Raw genomic sequence first — 18,296 nt, 5'->3', positions numbered from 1 at the left:
TGGATAAAGTGCCGATCCCAAGCCTGGATAAATGGTGCGGGTTACATCAGGAAGGGCATCTGGTGTAAAACTTTTGCCAAATGACATATGCGGGCAACAACACAGAATTCCATATCAGATTGGTCAAGGCTCAGGTTAACAATGAATACTATCTGTACTGTTAGCCAACAAGGTGCTGGTGAAAATTGGGCTACTGTTGGCTGAAGGAGAAGATAGGGAAGGCATGCCTGAAGGCAGGAAGAGATGAGGAAGGTTAGGAGTGTGGTAGTGAGGGTAGGAACTTTGAATGTTGGCAGTATGACTGGTCTAGGCAGAGCTAGCCAATATGAAGGAGAGAAGGAAGGCTGATTGTGCGCACACCAGATGGAAGGGGAGTAAGGCCAGGTTTATCAGAGGTGGGTCCAAATTGTTCTACGATGGTGTGGATCGGAGGAAAAATGGGGTAGGGGTTATTCTGAAGGAACAGTATGCCAAGAGTGTTTTGGAGGTGAAAAGAGTGTCAGACAGAGTGATGCTTATGATGCTGGAAACTTATGGTGGGTTGATGAATTTGTTAGTGCACATGGTCCACAAGTTGGGTGTACGATACATCAGAAAGAAAAATTTTGGAATGAGTTGGATGAAGTGGTGGTGAGTGTACTCAAGAGTGAGAGGGGTGATTGGAGCAGATTTCAATGGGCATGTTGCTGAAGGAAACATATGGGACTAGGAAGCGATAGGTACGTATGGTGTTAAAGAGAGGAATGCAGAAAGTCAGATGGAAGTGGATTTTGTGAAAAGGATGGACATGGCTGTGGTGAATACATATTTTAAGAAGAGGGAGGAGCATAGGGTAATGTACAAGAGTGGAGGAACATGCACACAGGTGGATTATATCCTATGCAGGGAGGCCAGTCTGAAGGAGATTGGAGACTGTAAAGTGTTGACAGAGAAAAGCATAGTTAGGTGGTCTGTAGCATGACGGTGATCAAGAAGAGGAGGAGGAGAGTAAGGGCAGTGCCAAAGATCAAATGGTGGAATATGAAAAAGAATGATTGTGAGGTGAAATTCAGGGAAGAGTTAAGACAGGCACTGGGTGTCAATGAAGAGTTACCGAAGAGCTGGTAAGGGAGACAGTTAGAAAGATGCTTGGTGGGACATATGGACAGAGAAAGGAGGACAAGGGGACCTGGTGGTGGAATGAGGAAGTACAGGAGAGTCACAGAGAAAGCTGCTGGTGAAGAAAAAGTGGGATTTTCAGAGAAATGAAGAAAGTTGACAGGAGTATAAGAACATGAGGTATATGGTGAAGAGAGGGGTGGGGAAGGCTAAGGATAAGGCGTATGGAACATTGTATGAAAGGTTGGACACTAAGGAGGGAGAAAAGGACCTGTACTGGTTGGCTAAACAGAGGGACTGAGCTGAGAAAGATGTGCAGCAGGTAAAGGTAATAAGGGAAACATACTCACAAGCAAGGAGAGTGCACTGAGCAGATGGAAAGAGTGCTTTGAGAGGCTGATAAATGAAGAGAATGAGAGGGAGAGAAGGTTGGATAATGTGGGGATAGTGAATCAGGAAGTGCAATGGATTAGCAAGGACAGCTATGAAGGGGGTGATGAATGGATATGCTGTTGGTCCAGATTACATCATATGTGGAAGCATGGAGGTGTTTTGGTGAAATGGTAGTGGAGTTTTTAACCAGACTGTTTAATGACATCTTGGAAAGTGAGAGGATGCCCGAGGAGTAGAGAAATGTTTTGTTATCAATTTTTAAGAATAAGGGTGATGTGCAGAGCTGTAGTAACTACAGAGGGATAAAACTATTCAGTCACAGCATGAAGTTATGGGAAAGAGTAGTGGAAGCTAGGTTAAGAAGGGAGGTGATGATTAGTAAGCAGCAGTATGGTTTCATGCTGGGAAAGAGCACTACAGATGTGATGTTTGCTCTGAGGGTGCTGATGGAGAAGTATTGAGAGGGTGAGGAGGAGTTGCAGTGGGCTTACAAAGCATACGACAGGGTGCCTAGAGAGGAGTTGTGGTATTGTATGACTAAGTTGGGAGTGGCAGAGAAGTATGCAAGAGTGGTACAGGATATGTATGAGGGTAGTGTGACAGTGGTAAGGTCTGTGGTAGGAGTGATGGATGCGTTCAAGGTGGAGGTGGGATTACATCAAGGATCAGCTCTGAGCCCCTTATTTGCAATGGTGATGGGCAGGTTGACAGACAAGATCAGGTAAGAGTCTCTGTGGACTATGACATTTGTGGATGACATTGTGATTTGTAGTGAGAGTAAGGAACAGATTGAGGAGACCCTGGAGAGATGGAGATATGCTCTAGAGAGGAGAGGAATGAAGGTCAGCAGGACTAAGACAGAATATATGTGTGTGAATGAGAGGGAGGATAGAGGAATGCTAAGGATGCAGGGAATATTGCTGGTGAAGGTGGTTGAGTTTAAGCACTTGGGATCAACAGCTCAGAGTAATGGTGAGTGTGGAGCTGGCGAAGGTGGATGAGTTTAAACACTTGGGATCTACCATTCAGAGTAATGGTGAGTGTGGAAGAAAGGTGAAGAAGTGAGTACAGGTAGGGTGGGGTGGAGTTGATGAATATGAGTGTCAAAAGTGTTTTGTGACAGATGGGTACCAGTAAGGGTGAAAGGGAAGGTCTACAGGAGGGTAGCGAGAGCAGCTATGTTATATGGGTTGGAGACTTTGACAAAATGACAGGAGTCAGAGATGGAGGTGGCAGAGTTAAAGATGTTAAGATATGCACTGGGTGTGACTAGGAATCAGTATATTAGAGAGTCAGCTCAGGTTGGACAGTTTGGAGATAATGCCAGATTGGTGAGATTGCACTGGTTTGGTTATGTGCTGAGGTGGGATGCTGGCTATATTGGGAGATGCAAAAACAAAACAGAAACTGACCGGAATAAAAACTAAAAGTTTAATTAACCAACTAAAGCCATAAATAGATAAGCACTTTTATCTGTAAATTAAAACAACCCGGACTTCTTTAGATGATCTGAGGTACACCCATTAACTCCTAGGAATGGTTAGCAGGTCATAGTTCTACTACAGGTAGGTACAGTGGAGCCATACTTTGTATCTGTATGTGACTGCAGACATAAGCATGCATCCACAGTACCACCATGGCTCTTCTATCTTTCTCTAATGTCATCAATCTTCATCATAACAGCAACAAACTATCGTCAGCACTCTTCCTAGATCTCTGAAAAGCTTTCAATATGGTCAACCATCAGCTACTGCTCAATACCCTATAAACCATCGGTTTAGGCCAACACACAATACAGTGTTTCACTCCTACCTAAATGGTACACAGCAGGCTGTCTTATAGCCGAGCAAGCTATCATCCCGACTTCCTCTAACCCTAGTTGTCCCACAAGGGTCCATACTAGGTCCCCTTCTTTTCTCTGTCTTTATCAATGATCTGCACACCACCATCCCAGGAGCCACCTGCATCCAATATGCAGATGACTTGGTGCTAATATCAGTGGCGGCCGGTGACTTCAAATCAAGAGATAGCTGAATGGGTGGGGCCAATAGAAGGGGTGGATCTATGGTACAGTGGGATCAATGCTGGCCATGCTTACCAATTTACATTATCATCGAAAACTCTTGCGTAAAGATATCCAGTTCTGTCGTATAAGATATTAATCAGACCTCAGAACTCAGTTATGAAGTCACTACAAAACATCTATGTCCATCAACACATTGACTAAAAAACTGAAGAAGTTTCTGAATCCTCCTATCATAATGTGTAACAATACTTATATCTCCAATAGGTCAGTCTTTTGAAATAATACACAAAGCAATGTTTCAACATCACATTTACAAAACAACTTCAATTTAATTGTAGACAAGTTCCTAATTAAAATATGCATTTCTTGTCTTCTGTGTAAAGGTATGTCATCATACATCACTCCTAAGATAGCTAATTATTGAGGAAGTGTGATCAGGCTGGAATGAAATTTTAACAAAAGTACTGTTTGTTTTGTTGTAAAAAATGTATGTTCAGTCTCAGATTTTTATGGAAAAAGTTTGAAAAATCAGTCTGATTTACTCCTAGTAAAAGTACAGTTTTGTTAAAAAAAATAATTTGGTTCTACAGTTTTAAACAAACAGATACCCACCAACCATATAAAAATAATACTCCTTTCCTTATATTCTGTAAACTATAAACTTTTTAGAAAGTCAACAGCAGGCTGCAGGTGAAAATTAAGTTAATGGAAAACACCACACATTGCAAATCAAATGTAGCAAACATCAGCAGATCACAAATGAACATTTACCAGGAGCTGCTGTTATATCCTGCAGTAGGGTAAGCAACCTGTACTTCTACAAACCCTTTCATCTCTCCGTATAAACAGCATCTCAGGTCACAGACCACAAGTCTAGAGGGGTTAACATTTATTTTTATTTATTTATTTACTTCACATTTGTCAACCAGGTTAGTCCAACTGAGTTTGCAAACAAACCCATGTTCAGTGGAGACCCAAGTGGAAAAGTCCCAGCAAACATAAATAAAGATAAAGTGACAATATACAAATATTAAATAATCACAATACAGAATAACTGTAAAAAGAAAAGGTTATTAGCTATTTGCATTGCATTGATAGTATGCAACCCATTTTCAGTGGAGACCCAAGGGAAAATAGTCCCAGCAAACATAAACAAATGTAAACATACAGGACAAAACTATTAAAAATAACAATGCAAATAACGAAATTAATTATAAAGAGAAAAACAAAAGAAAAATTATGAACATTAAGGGTTGAACTGATAGCAGTGGTCTAAAATTTACTACATATGAGAGTAAAAACAAAAAGATAATCGTTCAAAACAAGGAGAATGTATGGACATTGATAGGAAGTGGGGGGGAGAAATAGTGTAGAGAATGGGAGGGGGAGAGAAAGGAGGGGGGCTATAGTAGAGCTGAGGGATCAGGTTAGTTTAAGCAGAAGTTACTAAGAGAGAAAGAAAGTTAGGAGATGCAATAGGTTATACAGTAGATCAGACAGTAATGCAAATATATATATCTTACTTTTTGTCGAACTGTGACATGTACGGCAATGCCAAAAAAGAATGCATGTTCAGCAGTACAGCTCACTATTGGTAAAGAAATTGCCAGTTACCTTACCTTCTGTATGGGCTGTCAAACAGTTGACAATCATCACTAAAAATCTAAACTACTGCATAATGTACAGACTTTAAATGCACAGTAAAACATGTACAATTGGAACTATGAAATGTTTGGTTAAAGAGAGAGAGAGACCGTTTTCAAAACATAAATAAACCCTTTAGATTTCAAACTTTAATGCACATGTTTACAAATAGAATTCCCAACACAGAACACTATGCTTAAACTGCCCCACTTCTGATCTGGGTGATGTTATCAATCTGCTGAGCAAACCAAAGCACAAATGTATCAAAACCAGAGCCACACCTTCCCGCTTACTTATAAGACTTGTAAAACTACAAACTTCTGCTGACCCACTAAAATCAACCCCTTGTGAACTTTCTTCTGACTGCAAACTACAAATATCCAGAATGGATACTGGTCATATCGATAATTACAGAAAAACTAGAGTTAATGCCCTGAACGGCTAAAGCAACAGGAATTCCTCATAAAGCTTGCTAATAGTCTGGATTTTTTAGAGAATGAAGCAGTAAGCCATTCTTCCTCTCTGACTAGGGGAGAAGAGACTCCCACATGGTGATGAATATTTTACCTACCGCATGTCATGAAAATCTGCAAATGTATATCTTCGATTCAGTAATGCTAATGGAAGTGAGAAAGCCACCAGACAACAAGGAAGAACAATGTGCATCACTTAACTGGGATATTAAATTCAGCAAAAAACATCCACACAGTTACAGCAATATAGAGATTTCATTCTGCAAAATAATTCACCCATGGCATTCTTTCACTAGCATAGCAGTTCCCAATGGGTTCCCGCAAATAAACAAAAAAACTGCAATCCTCAATAAACATGCACAGGTAGAATTTACCACCAGCATCAAAGTGTTGATATTTTCAGCTTCTCAGCAACTCCAAAAAATCAAAATAATAATAAAGTAAAAAACTCGGACAATGGCTTTCTAAACCAGAGACTAGTGACTCGGGTCACTCTGGAGGGTTCAAACGGGCCTTATGTTATCTGTGAAGCCTGGCGCTTGAGTACATCCACAGAGGAAAGCAGGAAGTTAAACTCAGGAAATGCTAAAACCCAGAACACAAAGGGCAACTGGCAAGCCAAACCGCTGTCAGATCATAAGCAACAGGAAGAAACGTTCCATCCATTATCAAGGACCAAATCAAGTACAATTATTACCCTACACAAAACCTCTACGTCAGAAACCACAGAGAAGTTTATCCACACCCAAACTGTAGCTTGCTACTAGCAGATAGTAAACTTATTATGACCGACTAGATGACAGTCTCTCAGTCAGCTCTCAGCCAGCGCCTCAGTCAGTTACTGTCCAAATGATGATCCTGATTCCCCGCTCGAAGCTTAAGCTGATAACTGTTGAACTCCGTGACTGTCTAAGAGTAAGACTAAATCAAAGTGACTGTTTCAATTCTTGCTCTCTTTTCCCAGCATGCAAAGTGTGGGAAGAGAAGAGAGGTAGAGCCAATCACTTCCCATCTAGCCACCCACGTCACATACGTGACTGCGGATGTGGCAGTCCCATCTCCTTCTACTTTACTGCAGTTATGAACCGCATAGACTTCTGGGCATCACACTGATGCCTTCTTTCCTTAATCTGGACTGCTTTTACAGCAGTCTGGATTTACAAAACCTAGTTTTTTTTTTGTTTTTTAAACCCGGAACTCATCGAGCATGCACAGTTCAAGTTCCAGGACTAATAACAGCACAGCAAGTCTGTCAGTCAGACAGCTAAGGAGCAGCCAGCCAGTATAACCAACTAACAAAGTAGTAACATGTATACAAAAATAAATATTTTATTTTTCTAAATTCTTTTTCTTTCCACAGCTGGGGGGGGGGGGCACTGCAGTCCGATGGCACGAGCTGCCACTGGCTACTATGCTCCACCTCCTCTTCTACACAACTTCTAGCCCTCACCCAGACCACTTTAAGCATGGTAGAAACTAGCTAATCGCCGCCTGCTTCTAAATCCTAACAAAACCAAGCTACTGCTTTTCTCCCCTAACCGTAGAATTTCCCCTCCTTCCTTAAACATCAAATCTAGCAATGACACCATTATCTCCCCTGATGACCATATAAAGCTTCTAGGCATAATAATAGGCAACAACCTTAAATTTGATAAACATGTCAATCACACTATTAGGTCTGTCAACAAAAAACCTGGCTCCCTGTACAGAGCCAAACCTTTCCTCACCTCCCTAGCTAGGGTAGCTATTGCAAGATCACACCTCCTCTTTACCCTTATATATGCCTCCCCTGTACTCAGCAACCTATCCAAAACCAATCTCAACAAATTATCAGGCTGTTACAATCATATAGCCTGATTCACTACTGGCATGGCTTTTAGGACCCACCATTGCCATAACCTCAAAGTACTGGGATGGCTAGAGTATCCTATCCTTCTACAGTTCAACCAGCTTATAGTAGCGCATAACATGCTCCATCAACCTGATAACACCCCTGCCCTCAAAAATACTCTCACCCCTCATAGTGTCCCCAGGCCATTACGCTCAGCTGATAAACTAATGATACTGACCCAAAAATCCAACAACTCTGTAGGCGATGCTATATTTGCCAACTCAACCGGTAAAATCTGGACTCTATTCCCTACTACCGTTACCAAGGAAACCTCACTACCCCTGTATAAAAGAGAACTCAAAAAATACCTCACATCTCATTGGCTGTGCTCTTGTTCTAAACCTGACTAACAACTTCACTAATGCAGGTCTTGCTTTCCAACCTGCTGTTTAGCTACATATTTATGCCTTATAGCATTTGAATGTCTAAGCAAGCATTGTGAATTATGAGATCTGATTGCAGTCTATGTTCATGTTTTCTGATAAATCTCTGCCAGTCAGATGTAAGGCTGCACATTGTGTATATTGATATCTGCCTGTATTCTTTGTCTATATTTTTCTAAACATGTCTGCCCAAGTTTATCACTCAGCGTTGTATGTACTGCCTCTTTTTTGGTATGTGGAGCTTTTCTCCCAGGGCCTCCACTGAAAATGGACATATATCCAGTCGGACTATCCAGGTCACCAAATGTAAAATAAATAAATAAAATAAATTTCTGTAGGGACATAAATGTGTTTGCATTGATATGTGTGCTGTAGCATAAGTGAGTGATTCTGTCAGTCTTCATACCTCTCAACTGTAAAGATTTTTGCAGAATGTCCAGATTTTTGCGAGTTCCTCTTAAAATCTGTCCCTTTCTGATAAATAGCTGAGGATTGAAGTCATTAAATAATGACAAACATTTGAGTTTAAGACTCCACATCCTTCGGAAAAATTCATGCTAATGCAAAACCTATTATTCTATCAACTTTGTAAGGGCAATATTTAAAATCTGTCCCTGTTTGATCCCCCATCATTTTAGGGTTTGTCCAGATTTTTTTGTTCTAAGATTTGGAGAGGTATCTGTCGGTCTTTCTGTACCTGCTTGTCTGTGAGGTATCTGTCTGTCTGTAGCTGCTTGTCTGCAGCTACATGGATATGCATATGTCTGTCTGGGAGTGTATTGCAAGTGTGCATAAACAGACATGTTGGCAGATGCTTGTGCAACTATGATGAATGAACGCTAGCATGTTCAGTACAGAGACAAGTAATTAGATGCTAACGAGGTGCCTGTGTGGTTTTACTGTGTGTTTGAATCAGAGATTATCACTGTCATGATAACTGGTAGTCCCAAATTATTCAATTAGCACTCTGGCCTCTTCTGTATTTTTTGAAGAAATTTACAGCATTAAAAATATTTTTTTTTACTAAAACTGCATATATACTAAATTGGCTAATTACTTACCATTTTATTTTACTGAGAGTGAATTTAGGGCATAATTACAATATATTTTCACGTCAGTAGTTAATAGCCATAATATTATTTTCTGAATTCATGAAATATGTTAATGAGCATCTCAACCATTATAAATCAATACAATATTAAATAAAACTGAAAATGAAAATAAAATGCACTTAATTGACAAAAAACATGTTTAAATTAAGCAAATACTGCATTATTAAGAGCCAAACTTTATTTACAAATGAATCAGCTTACAAAAAAGGCCTTTCATAATCTGTAGGCTAAGCAAAATTTTATTCTGTTACCTGCTTCTGTTCCAATACAGGAACATTTCTGCAGGGAAAAAAAATGCAAAACAAAATCATACCCACCCTTGCTGATTCACTGGTGACTGTTTTGCCACCTTGAGTGAGTAGTGATTTAAATCTGGATTTAATGCAACTGTGAAGCTTTAGGAAAGGCAAAGAATCCATATGTTCGGGTCCTATGAGTTAGCAATACCTGACCTGCATTTTCCAGAGCACCCTATTTCCTATCACCAATGCTGATGTACCAATACTTTTATTTTCTCTGTCTTCATTAGGAATCCTAAACTGTTGCGAGCACTGCTCTAGTAACAGAAAGAGGCAAGTGTAATCTAGAAGAAATCTACTGTATGTCTTAATAACAGTAATTGTATCCCCTTGTCATCATTTACTGGGGTGCAGGTTTGAGGCATACATAAATGCATTCTGCTAGCTTTACGTTACTGTAGGATTCCTTGAGCTGTTGCAATGCAGATATAGTGAGTAGGAAATAAGAAAGAACAGGAATAAAACAATAGCTTATGCTGGTCCGAAATGGAATTTGGTAAAATATTTGATAACCTGACCATTAAGAACTTGGTACAGACCAGAAACAAAAGTTTCATGGAAGACAGAAAGCACAATACTTCACAGAAAATATAGTGGACACCCCAAATGCACATCCATTTTTAGTGCTGAATCTGTGAAAATGTGTGGCAGAAGGGATATCAAAAGTTTGTTTACATGGAAGAGTGCTTTGGACAAACTGCAATCTTGACAAAGGTTGCCTCATTCAGTACAAATGACCACACTATACATAACTTTGTAACACCCCCCCCCCCCCCCCCACATCTCATTGGCTGTGCTCTTGTTCTAAACCTGACTAACAACTTCACTAATGCAGGTCTTGCTTTCCAACCTGCTGTTTAGCTACATATTTATGCCTTATAGCATTTGAATGTCTAAGCAAGCATTGTGAATTATGAGATCTGATTGCAGTCTATGTTCATGTTTTCTGATAAATCTCTGCCAGTCAGATGTAAGGCTGCACATTGTGTATATTGATATCTGCCTGTATTCTTTGTCTATATTTTCTAAACATGTCTGCCCAAGTTTATCACTCAGCGTTGTATGTACTGCCTCTTTTTTGGTATGTGGAGCTTTTCTCCCAGGGCCTCCACTGAAAATGGACATATATCCAGTCGGACTATCCAGGTCACCAAATGTAAAATAAATAAATAAAATAAATTTCTGTAGGGACATAAATGTGTTTGCATTGATATGTGTACTGTAGCATAAGTGAGTGATTCTGTCAGTCTTCATACCTCTCAACTGTAAAGATTTTTGCAGAATGTCCAGATTTTTGCGAGTTCCTCTTAAAATCTGTCCCTTTCTGATAAATAGCTGAGGATTGAAGTCATTAAATAATGACAAACATTTGAGTTTAAGACTCCACATCCTTCGGAAAAAGTCATGCTAATGCAAAACCTATTATTCTATCAACTTTGTAAGGGCAATATTTAAAATCTGTCCCTGTTTGATCCCCCATCATTTTAGGGTTTGTCCAGATTTTTTTGTTCTAAGATTTGGAGAGGTATCTGTCGGTCTGTCTGTACCTGCTTGTCTGTGAGGTATCTGTCTGTCTGTAGCTGCTTGTCTGCAGCTACATGGATATGCATATGTCTGTCTGGGAGTGTATTGCAAGTGTGCATAAACAGACATGTTGGCAGATGCTTGTGCAACTATGATGAATGAACGCTAGCATGTTCAGTACAGAGACAAGTAATTAGATGCTAACGAGGTGCCTGTGTGGTTTTACTGTGTGTTTGAATCAGAGATTATCACTGTCATGATAACTGGTAGTCCCAAATTATTCAATTAGCACTCTGGCCTCTTCTGTATTTTTTGAAGAAATTTACAGCATTAAAAATATTTTTTTTTACTAAAACTGCATATATACTAAATTGGCTAATTACTTACCATTTTATTTTACTGAGAGTGAATTTAGGGCATAATTACAATATATTTTCACGTCAGTAGTTAATAGCCATAATATTATTTTCTGAATTCATGAAATATGTTAATGAGCATCTCAACCATTATAAATCAATACAATATTAAATAAAACTGAAAATGAAAATAAAATGCACTTAATTGACAAAAAACATGTTTAAATTAAGCAAATACTGCATTATTAAGAGCCAAACTTTATTTACAAATGAATCAGTTTACAAAAAAGACCTTTCATAATCTGTAGGCTAAGCAAATTTTTATTCTGTTACCTGCTTCTGTTCCAATACAGGAACATTTCTGCAGGGAAAAAAAATGCAAAACAAAGTCATACCCACCCTTGCTGATTCACTGGTGACTGTTTTGCCACCTTGAGTGAGTAGTGATTTAAATCTAGATTTAATGTAACTGTGAAGCTTTAGGAAAGGCAAAGAATCCATTTGTTCGGGTCCTATGAGTTAGCAATACCTGACCTGCATTTTCCAGAGCACCCTATTTCCTATCACCAATGCTGATGTACCAATACTTTTATTTTCTCTGTCTTCATTAGGAATCCTAAACTGTTGCGAGCACTGCTCTAGTAACAGAAAGAGGCAAGTGTAATCTAGAAGAAATCTACTGTATGTCTTAATAACAGTAATTGTATCCCCTTGTCATCATTTACTGGGGTGCAGGTTTGAGGCATACATAAATGCATTCTGCTAGCTTTACGTTACTGTAGGATTCCTTGAGCTGTTGCAATGCAGATATAGTGAGTAGGAAATAAGAAAGAACAGGAATAAAACAATAGCTTATGCTGGTCCGAAATGGAATTTGGTAAAATATTTGATAACCTGACCATTAAGAACTTGGTACAGACCAGAAACAAAAGTTTCATGGAAGACAGAAAGCACAATACTTCACAGAAAATATAGTGGACACCCCAAATGCACATCCATTTTTAGTGCTGAATCTGTGAAAATGTGTGGCAGAAGGGATATCAAAAGTTTGTTTACATGGAAGAGTGCTTTGGACAAACTGCAATCTTGACAAAGGTTGCCTCATTCAGTACAAATGACCACACTATACATAACTTTGTAACACCCCCCCCCCCCTTGTTTCTCTCTCAAAAATACATTTCTGTAAGGGTTCCCCAGGTAGCTTCAGGAGCATGCCAGAGAGATGCCTCCGTGATGCACATCTGTTGTTGGCCACTAGGTAACCTGACAAAGTGATACACACAAGTCACAGGTATTACTAAAGCTAGAGTTTAAGGAAAACGAATGAAGTATGCAAGAATGTGTGAGATATAGCTACAACCTATATACACATTGCTTAATGTCTCTGAAGGGTGCACCACACTGTTCAATGAAACGCTTTAAACAAGCCAAGAAAGACCTAAGAAATTGCAGGCAGCTTAAATGACTAATTGTTATCAGTAAATATAAAACGTGATGTATCCAAGATGTTTCTGGTAGATTCGTGGCCTTAAGCCAAATTCCCAGTATGTTGCAGGCTGAACTCTTTTTTTTTTTGGGGGGGGGGGTGCAAACTCCAAGACGAGACTACAATGCCAACATAAACTTGCAAAATAAATGAACAAAGGCTCACTGTACTACCACAAGCCACTGCTTCTTTGAATACGATGGGAATATCTTCAACTTGCAATATTATAAAGGTTGTTCCAAATTAAAAAAAAAAAACAACAACTTAAGGGCGACCATACGATTACTGCAAGCTAGCAGTGTACTTGGCGTGTTACTGCAACAGGTCAGTTACAGGAGGCTTTCGTTGACACACTACAACTGAAGTCCATTCATAAAGAATTGCTATGTACAGCAATGTCTCGTTCCCCAATCAAAATAAGTTAAAAATACAAATTCCAAACATCCGTACATCACGGAAATCGCGTCCAGCATTTTAAAGTGCACATACCACAATACAGTTTACAAAACAAACAGAACATAAACACAGGAGTTAAGTTCTTGAACAGTAATGCTGACCTCTGCATTTTATTACATGATTATACAAAGTAATGAAGACCTAGGCGCCTCTGCATAGAACAAATACCTTAACAACAGGTTTGCCAAAGTAAACTTTCAGGTCACTGCATTGCATGCGTTCTTAATAAGAACCATACTTCCAAATTTGTTTTACCTTGTAGATTCTGCACTCTGATGTCGCTAATCTGCCCGATCAGCTCCTCTCTCTGAAACCAGTCCCATTCCTGATCTGCCATGGGGATGCTGAGCAAACTGAGATCGTTCTACTCGGTAAGGGGAAAAAGATAAACCACTTGGTCAGCGTACGTTGGGGGGGAATTATTTGCAACACCAAAGCAGGAGCCGGACCACCTCAGAGTCAGTCCACGTGGGCGAGCAGTGAGTGCACAGCTCAAGTTGAGTTTGGGGGCAGCTCCACTCCAGACTTGTTTGATTCCTTAATGAACGAGTAAGTTTTGAGCAAGCGCGTCATGCTGGTTTGTGATGGTGAGCCATCAGGGTGCAGTGACGCAGCTGCAGGTCTGACAGTCAGGGAGCTGGTAGGCAGGGAAGAGAAACACCTGGTTAATATTTACTGGCAGGAACAAGGAGCTGTGAGAGCAGAGCTACCACCCACATGCATTAGGAGAAGAGGCAGACAGTGCACGACGCGAACGTAGGGAGGCTGCCAGCATTCAGTGTTTTCGTCTCTCAGGGAGATTAAGTGAATTCTTTCTTCACTGCTGTCTGGCAGGGCTGCAGACGAACTCACTGGTTCCAAACTGTGGCAGCTGTCAAACGCTTGTTCTTTATATGATTTCGATAAGATGCATCTTAGAAACACTGTTGCAAGTAGCTGCCAGACAGTGAGTATACACACACACGCACACGTACTCTGATGTACTGTATATAAAAAATCACCTAAGGAAATCTTCTAAAGAATTCAAGACATACCTGTTTCTTAGAGATTCAAATCTATTTAAAGGAGTAAAACCTAACTTAATTATAGGTCACAGCTGGTGGTGATGGAAACAACTTTTTCTTATTTCTTAATTAAATATCCCGTTCAGTGCTGACCCTTTTCAGACATGGCCCTGATTTTCCCACATACTTCTGCCCCGTCCCTCGTAAAATGTGTCATTTTTGGATGTGTTACTGAAGATTACATTCAGTTATTTATGTCAAAAGTTAAAGTTTCATACATTTTATTGGTACAAAATTCACAGCAATGAAAAACAAGTTGTTCTATTAAAGTTATGAGTGGATTAGAGTAATATTTAAAATGTCCTTCATTATGGGCCTTTTAGTCCATTATTGTTTATGTTTGGTCCAGAATTCTTGAGTAAAGAAGCTTGGAGGTTTGCCAGGTAGTTTAAAGTAGCAAATTAACCAGCATGTTTATTTATTTATTTATTTGGGGAGGGGGGGCAAACACAAAGAGAACATACAAGCTTATGCAGACACTGTACGATTCAACCCCATATCCTAGAGCTATAGGCATATAAATATGTTACCCATTAAGCCTCCCTTTGCTCCTGCTGTCACACTTTTACCATTGTGAGAGTGGGTAAATGTGGGTGCCTGGTTGGAAGCTGATATGGCAAGAGAACTGTCCATTCACTGACTTGATGTTCTGATTGGTGCATTGCTTCCCCCTAGCATTTTACGCTGCAATCAATGTTTTTTTTTTTTTTTTGTACTTCAGAAATCATTAAGGTTCTTTTACTAGATAAGAGCAAAATATGTGGTGGGGTGGCATCAAGCTTCCCTGAATTTCTTAACATCAGTTCTAATGCATCCTACCCTGATAGAAGAGGACCCAGGCTCCTCATGATACATGTCCCATTGAAAGGCATAACCATCTTCTGTCTCCTTTTTCCTTTCTTCAGCAGCTATGGCCACTTGAGCAGGGAGTTCAGGTTCTATCACTGACAGAAACTGAGACATTGTGGTGCAAGGTTGTTTCTTCCTCAGGTGGTAGGCTTAGCTATATATATTTGCAAAAGTGACTTCCCTAAGAAAGAAATGCTAGGTAAGCACCTAGCACACTTTTCACTGTCTCGACATATTGCTTTGACTTAGTTTTTCTGGGAAATCCACTGTCAGAAAGTCAGATGCCACTATTTAGTAAACATCAACTTCAGATGCACCACCTTGTTTTAATATCATGTGGATATCACTTTTGCAGTTTCCGCAAAAGAGGAAAATGAATCCACTATACATGGGTAACTATTATTGTCCAGAATGAACAAGTCACACCTAGCTGCTACCAGGGTTTCTCCAGCAATTTGCTTGACATTAATGATAGAAAGAAACTGTCTCATTCTTGGACGTAGGTTCAGAAATTCTGTACAAGCACATCAACTGATCACGTAACCCTGGCCACCAATCGGCTCTTCTGCTTCATTGTCTACATCTCACAACTTACAATGGGCTTTGTGTAATTTGTGTAGGACACTATTATACACAACTTATTATCAATAAACCAGAGGCTTTTAAAGAGAAACCATCAAGAGGTGTAAGAGATATCCTTTTTGGCCGATTCTGTTTTACTGCACCAGTTAGTCATTTGCAGTCTGTCCATCTAGTTAGGCAGAAGGTCATCAAGTGAGGTTGTGTGCTGTCAGCACAAAGGTATTCTCAGAGTGAAGCCATTTCAGGTGAATATGCTGATGGGTTATCTTGCTTCATGACAGAAATTTGAATTTTGTGTGATCAGCACTCAAAAGTGTAACCTTAGAAAGATAACTTTTTCTAAACCCATCAAAATTTGTAGGTGCAGTGATTAGGCTTCCTCCAGCCCCATTACTTACATAGGTACAAACTCTAAGGTTGTTGTACCTCTGGGTAAGGAGAAATCCCCAAGATAATGCAATGTTTCTGTTAAAATACATATTGTGAGAATCACTCATTAGTTATCACACCCAGTGTCATTTATTAATGTTTCACAATTCAGCCTGGCTCTCAGGCTACCCGTCACCATGTCCATACAAATATAGAGTTGTTTTGCACTTACTCAAGGTTCAGCTGTTTGTGGCTCATTTGCTCTCACAGCTGGACACATGCATGTGTATTCAAGTACGAAAAGCTGGATATGCAGACTGTGACTGGGCTTTAGAAAGCACTGCCATAAGCAGTAGCCCTAACACCAGCAGCCAGCAAGTTATGGACCCCCTTTCTGACTCAGAGAAAGGCTCACTACAGTGACTGTACAGAGGCAGTAGAATACCAGTGGTCAGCCATCTACACTGCTATGATAAATGCTAATGAGGTATTCCAGGGGAGTAGTTTAATAATAATTAACCATGTGCTTTCCCTCAGATGTACCTGTGTGATGGGTGTTATGCAGCTAATAAAGTCAGAGAATCACTTGGCTGTATAAATTAGCATTCCTGGCCAGGTTAATTAACACAACAAAAGTGCTGTGTTTTTCATATTATAGTCAATGAGTGAGGCTGTGTTTCAGGAAAGTTTACACAAGATGAACCAGAGATGTGATGATGGTGGGGGTCTGAGTGCAGCAGTGTGTGCATGTCCTCACAAATTTGAATGACTGGTCTTGGATGACTGTGTATATTGTGCATGTGTGTGTGTGTGTGTCTGCCTGGGTGGTCACATTAGAGGGTTAGTTAGGGAAATGATAGCGTAGTGGTGTGTGTGTGTGTGTGTGTGTGTGTGTGTGTGTGTGTGTGTGTGTGTGTGTGTGTATGTGTGTGTGTGTGTGTGTGTGTGTTCAATGTGTGTGTGTGTGTGTGTGTATGTGTGTGTGTGTGTGTGTGTGTGTGTGTGTGTGTGTGTGTGTGTGTGTGTGTGTGTGTGTGTGTGTGTGTGTGTGTGTGTGTGTGTGTGTGTGTGTGTGTGTGTGTGTGTGTGTGTGTGTGTGTGTGTGTGTGTGTGTGTTTATGGTTGAATGTTTTATTGAGCACAAATGAGGAGGAAGGGATTTCATGCTGCTTGCATGTCTGTTTGTGGGTGGATGTGTGTGTGTGTGTGTGTGTGTGTGTGTGTGTGTGTGTGTGTGTGTGTGTGTTTGTGTGTGTGTTTGTGTGTGTGCTTGAATGATGTCTACTGGTGTCTGTGAATGTATGCATGTGTATAAGATGGCAGATGAGAGGAGTGACTGTGTCAATGTGATACATGTGCCACCAGTGGTGATTACCACCCAAACGTGCTGTTTAACACTGGCAATAACCCTATTCAGAGAATAACGGCTGGCTAGCCAGGTGGCAGCAAGCTGTCAATTTGTCCAAGGCAGGTCAGCTCAGACTCAGGTTTCAGAGGGGGGATGGAGGAAAAGGTAGAAACAGGATAGGTCAAGAGGTGACAGTGGGTCAAGCTGTCCTGGGATTGGGTTGAAAAGGCAGGGAACAAAGGAAACCTGCCTCAGGCTTTACTCTGCTGGGTGGTAACAATTCAGAGAATAAGGTGGAGGGGGGCTAGGTCAATTCAGGTAGTGGAAAGGATGAGGTAGAATTAATAATACCATGGATAAGTTATTAAGGAGGATTGGTGGGGTGTACATTTCCCACCCTGGTATTAGGGTCAGCTGGCCAGAGATGTACACTGGGGATGAGGTTATTTATCAGAGGACGAAAGGCAGGTTTTTACAAGGATGCTTGGCACTAAAGGGCCTACTCTTTGAGTAAATTGAGATGGGCTTTGCAGAAGGGAAAAATATTCCTCCCTTCTGTGGTGGAAGGCAGGAAAGGTAAGGGAGACCAAGGTAAGTGAAGTGGGGGAGGTCACAGGACTCTTTAGCTGGACCTCCCACAGGCCAGATAGCCCCAAGGGGATTATTGCCAGGGGGCTTATCAGACTGGCAATGACTCTTTGGCAGATTGTAAGATGGCCCAGAGGAATTAAGAATGTCATGAAAAGAAGTCTTGTCATGTATGTATGATTATATACCTTCCTTTACTGTTTGTAGTTGTTTAAAGCTGTTTTAAGTGGATTTATTACTGTTTTTGACTTATCTTTTAAAAAAAAAATTTCCTTGTTTCCCACCTTTCTAAGCTAGTATAGTCCAGTTTTCAGGCTAGTGCTGAATTCAGGGATGTGTTACAATTTTCTGAGTT

General features: G+C 40.3%; 1 protein-coding gene across 1 annotated transcript in view; it reads right to left on the bottom strand.

Moving 5' to 3' along the window:
- Positions 1 to 14,074, bottom strand: part of CLMN (calmin) — a 1,136,927-nt gene extending 1,122,853 nt beyond the window's left edge. The window contains exon 1 of the mRNA XM_044073600.1: positions 13,397 to 14,074. Coding sequence (XP_043929535.1) covers positions 13,397 to 13,478 — 82 coding nt within the window. The 5' untranslated portion in view covers positions 13,479 to 14,074. The remainder of the gene's footprint in view (positions 1 to 13,396) is intronic.
- Positions 14,075 to 18,296: the final 4,222 nt, after the last annotated feature.

Source organism: Protopterus annectens, chromosome 6.part0 (assembly GCF_019279795.1).
Source record: "Protopterus annectens isolate FY-2018-M chromosome 6.part0, PAN1.0, whole genome shotgun sequence".
NCBI lineage: Eukaryota > Metazoa > Chordata > Ceratodontiformes > Protopteridae > Protopterus > Protopterus annectens.
Note: the sequence above shows the minus strand (reverse complement) of the source record. Positions and strands in the feature narration are given on the sequence as shown.